The sequence below is a fragment of the Penaeus monodon genome, chromosome 35 (genome assembly GCF_015228065.2).
Source record: "Penaeus monodon isolate SGIC_2016 chromosome 35, NSTDA_Pmon_1, whole genome shotgun sequence".
Taxonomy (NCBI): Eukaryota; Metazoa; Arthropoda; class Malacostraca; order Decapoda; family Penaeidae; genus Penaeus; species Penaeus monodon.
In genome coordinates, this window is record NC_051420.1 from 24,319,836 (window position 1) to 24,324,750 (window position 4,915).

Consider the following 4,915-nt stretch of genomic DNA (forward strand, 5'->3'; position numbering starts at 1 on the left):
TGCATCAAGAAATCAAGGAAATAGTGGGACGGAAAGTGTGCGTTTCAAGTGGATGCATAAGAGCAAAAGATGGAAGTATACACCTGGAGAAAGAAGACATCATGAGCAGATGGACAGAGTACATCGGTGAACTGTTTGAAGATGAAAGAGGAGGAAGGCCTGTCATCAGGAAAGAAGTAGATGGACCAAGCATAATGCAGGAAGAAGTACAGTATGCACTTCATAGAATGAAAAATGGTAAGGCTACAGGACCGGACAACATAGCAATAGAGTTGGTAAAAGAACTAGAAGGGTTTGGAGTTCAAAAAGTAACTGAAATTGCAAACAACATCTACAACCTAGGTCTCGTTCCAACTGACCTCAACAAGTCTGTATTCATAGTGCTTCCCAAGAAACCTGGAGCAAGTGAATGTGAACTCCACAGGACAATAAGTTTAATGAGCCACATTACAAAATTGATCCTGAACGTTTTGCTCAAGAGAATGAAGACCAAAATAAGGGAAGAAATATCGCAAGTACAGAATGCTTACATGAGATGAAAAGGGACTCGGAATGCAATATTTATATTGAGAATGTTGGGAGAAAGAGCGATAGAAGTTTAGAAGGACTTATACTATAACAAAGCATTTGATAAGGTGAAACATGAAGAAATGTTTAGAATGTTGGGAGCATTAGATATTGATGGAAAGGACTTACAACTGATTAGGAATTTGTATTGGGAACAGAGTGCTGCCATCAGAATAGACAGAGAAATAAGTGACTGGGCATCAGTCAAGAGAGGTGTAAGACAAGGGTGTGTATTATCACCAGCTCTGTTTAACTTATACAGTGAAATTATTTTAAATGAGATTAAAACATGCCAGGTGTTGGAGGGATCAATATTAACAACTTGAGATATGCAGATGACACTGTACTAATACCAGAAACGGAAACAGATCTTCAAAATATATTGAAAAAGGTTGTAACAGATAGTGAGAAGAAAGGTCTTCAGATAAAAATCAAGAAGATGGAATGTATGGTGATATCAAGTAAGAATATAACGCCAAAATGCTCTTTGAATATCAAAGGTGAAGAAATAAAGAATGTTGAGAAATTCACATACTTGGGTAGTTTGATAACATCAGATGGAAGAAGTGTAACTGAAATAAAGAAAAGAATTGGTATGGCAAAGGAAGTCTTCAACAAGATGAGTGCTGTCTTTAAGAACAGACAGTTGAAGGTAAAAACCAAAGTTAGAGTGTTAGAATGTTACGTGTGGTCAGTTTTGCTTTATGGGTGTGATGCTTGGACAGTCAATGAAAATATGAAAGAAAGATTAAAATCAGTAGAAATGTGGTTCCACAGAAGAATGCTCAGGATTTCATTTCACCAGCTTGAAATAAGATCTCAATATGGGCAGAAGTGACTTAGAACTGCTAAAGTTGTCAACAGACAGAACGGGATGGAAAACCATGATCGCCAACGCCCTGAAAGGACAAGGCACTTAGAAGAAGAAGACTGATCTCTTGGCCCTTTTATTTGCCTCTTTATATGCCTCTCTACTTTGTTCAGTTCCTATTCTAGCATGGGTCCTTTGAGTTTCTTCTCCTTTATTATTTCTTGTAACCCCTGTTTCCACCACCAAGTTTGTTTATTGTTTGGTGGTTTGTTTCCTGTTGTTTTACATAGTACACTTTCGGCTACTCCTGAGATAATCTACCATTTATCTTCCACCGCTCATTTCGTCCTCTCTCAATTGTATTTCTCTAATCACGTTTTCTTTGAATCTGGTTTTCATTTCGCCTTTTGTAGGTCCTACCACTTGATCTTGGGCGTTCCCTTTTTCTTTCCTCTGTTCTCTTTTTGTAACTTAAAGTCACACAGTAACAGTTTGTGATGGGTTCCCACATTTTCCTCATAAATTATTTTGCAGTCTTGAACTTCTTCCAGATTCCTCCTCCTACAGAATATATAATAAATTTGTGACTCCCTCCCTCCACTACTATGTTTCGTATCTATGCTTCTTGAAGAAAGTAGAAACTGTTGCTAGGTCGTATGCTACTTCAAAATCTATGATGCTTTTCCCTTCCTCATTTATCCCCTCCATTCCCCACCCTTCATGTATTCTCTTTTCTGTTCCTATATGGTCATTTATTTCACCTCCTATGACTAACTTTTCATCCTTACTGATAGACATAAGCATTTTATCCATATCTTACCAGAACTTTACCTTTTTTCCTCCTCTTAACCTGACTATGATGCATATACACTAACAATAATAATAATTTCTTCTTCAAGGGCTACTTTAACTTTTCATAATGCGACTACCCATTCTTTTGACATCACCTTTCGTTGTCCTTCATAACTCTACTAAGGATAACACCTACACCATTTCTTCCTCTCACATCTGCTCCACTATACAGTAATTTATAACCCTCCCAAATATCCTTTGTTTTGTCATCCTTCCAGCGCGTTTCCTGCACACATAATATGCCAACACGCTTATTCTTCATTTCGAGGTTCTTCCTATTCATAGCACTTACATTTAATGTACCAATTCTCGTTCTCTCGACTTGCCTCCTTAACCGTGCCAGTCCATTTTGGCATGGTAGCCCTTGCCCATTTATCGAAGGGGTCAGGCGAGACCCCTCCGCGTCGCTTAAACAGGGTATGCCCTGGATGTATACTTGTAAGTGTTTTAGGCTTTCCATAGTAGACGCGGCTAGGTTTTTATGGATGGGATGCCCTTCCGTACACCAACCCTCTCTATTTACCCGGGCATGGAACCGGCACTGTGCGCGCGCGCGCGTGTGTGTGTGTGTGTGTTTGTGTATATATTTAAAAAATGTGTACACATACACAAATAGAAACGGACAGGCATACTAAGCCATAAAATCATGCTGCATGGAGCTACTCGAGAGGACGCATTGCTTTGGAATGACGGCGGAGTTTTCCAGAGTAATGTTTATTTTTCGCAATTTCACCTGGAGTGCCATCGAAGTCATGACCAAGCATTATGAGTCATGGGGCCAGCTGCTGGCGGTGTTACGCATTTTTGCTAGAAGGTTTGAGTCTGAAACGACTGCATAACGGTTTTTAAGCATTTTTTGTGTAATTTGAATGCGGACATTATATATATATATATATATATATATATATATATATATATATATATATATATATATATATATGTATATATATATATATATATATATATATATATATATATATATATGTGTGTGTGTGTGTGTGTGTGTGTGTGTGTGTGTGTGTGTGTGTGTGTGTGTGTGTATTTATATTATATATATATATATATATATATATATATATATATATATATATATATATATATATATATACACACACATACATACCCTGTATATATATGCAGATATACATATGTATATATCTAGCTCTATGTATATATGTATATATAAATATATATGTGTATGTGTATGTGTATATGTAAATATGAAGATATATAGATAGATAGATAGATATGTATATATATGTATATATATGTATATATATATATATAAATATATATATATATATATATATATATAACACATATATACAAGAAGGACCAAGCATACGCATACGCGCGCACACACACACACACACACACACACACACACACACACACACACACACACACACACACACACACACACACACACACACACACACACACACAACACTGTAACCCAGCTTTATATATGTGATGTTGCTGAAATGTGTATGCCAATGTTATTCTATTTATCTGTTATATTCTACATGACTTGCGTAATCTTATGTATTGTCACATGCCTATATTCCCACACACACACACATACATATAAGTGTGTCCATTGCTTTACCTGTTTGTTCGTCTCTCGTTGCCACACTAGACATTCCAATGTTGTGTTGTCTATCCCCTTCCACAGAGCTATGCATTGTTGTAACAGTACCTTTCATCACCAATGATTGTCATATGTTAAGCACGTGATCTATGCCCATCTTTAGACCACTGTAGGAGATGGCAGGCAGACTCCCTGCGGGGAGCCAAGGAGCAACACCTCGCTCCTTGGCGCAGCCGTACTCCATCATAATATATAATAAAAGGAGTCATTACATCTTGGTCGTCTACCTTACACCCTAAGCTCGCCACCTACCATACTCTTGTAGGGCCCATCATTCCGGCTCTTACAACTGGTGGCTTAGCGGTGACTTTGAACTCCTATAGCGCCTCCGAAGTTCCTGCTCCGCATCAACAGCACACTCTGCCGAGCACGCAATACTTCGCCATAGTGTGAGCAGAACTCCTGACGAGATGTCTCCAAGGCTGGATAACCGACGTTGTCCGCTTAGCTGCTGAACTCCGACACAGCAAGTCACGCCACTCTCAACACCTGCAGCTGACCCTCAACACCTGTATCATCTGTTGCCGACAACGCTGTGCAGATTTTAGAAGAACCCCAGCTGGACCACGTATCACCAAGGACACTGACCACCCAAAACATTTCTACACCAAGCCGAGTTCCTCGCCATGCGGATTCATCCACGCAGTCGCGACCAAGCAGGAACAACACCATCCTGCTGACCTGTCGCGCCAAGACCTTGCTCACCACGCAGCGCCTCAAATCTCCCCGTCAGCCGCACAGGGGCGGCCCGCTCTCTGCCTCGTCAGCCGTGCATCTCCCCAGCCTCTCCTCGCCTCGCACCGCACCCAAGACCCGAGTGTGAAGGTTTGTCAGAAAATAATGGTGATCAATGCTTAGCTTTTCCTTATATTATTTTCTTTTTGCGTTCAATACTTAATCTCGACTTATTTAATTGTGCATTGAAGTTTTTTTTGTATTCTGCGTTCAGTTGTCAGTATAGGTGTTCATTTGCAGTTTATGAGTTGCCTAACTAGATTCTCATTCGTACGTATCTTGTATTACCGCCGCCTGAG

The 4,915-nt window shown here is 39.6% G+C and overlaps 1 protein-coding gene across 1 annotated transcript; it reads right to left on the reverse strand.

Annotated features, from left to right (window-relative positions):
* Nucleotides 1-1,981: 1,981 nt before the first annotated feature.
* On the reverse strand, nucleotides 1,982-2,984 carry LOC119595273. The gene is made up of 3 exons (XM_037944431.1): nucleotides 2,863-2,984; nucleotides 2,326-2,637; nucleotides 1,982-2,165 (listed from the first exon to the last, which is right to left on the reverse strand). Exons 1-3 carry the CDS (start codon nucleotides 2,982-2,984, stop codon nucleotides 1,982-1,984), a joined length of 618 nt encoding a protein of 205 aa, XP_037800359.1.
* Nucleotides 2,985-4,915: the final 1,931 nt, after the last annotated feature.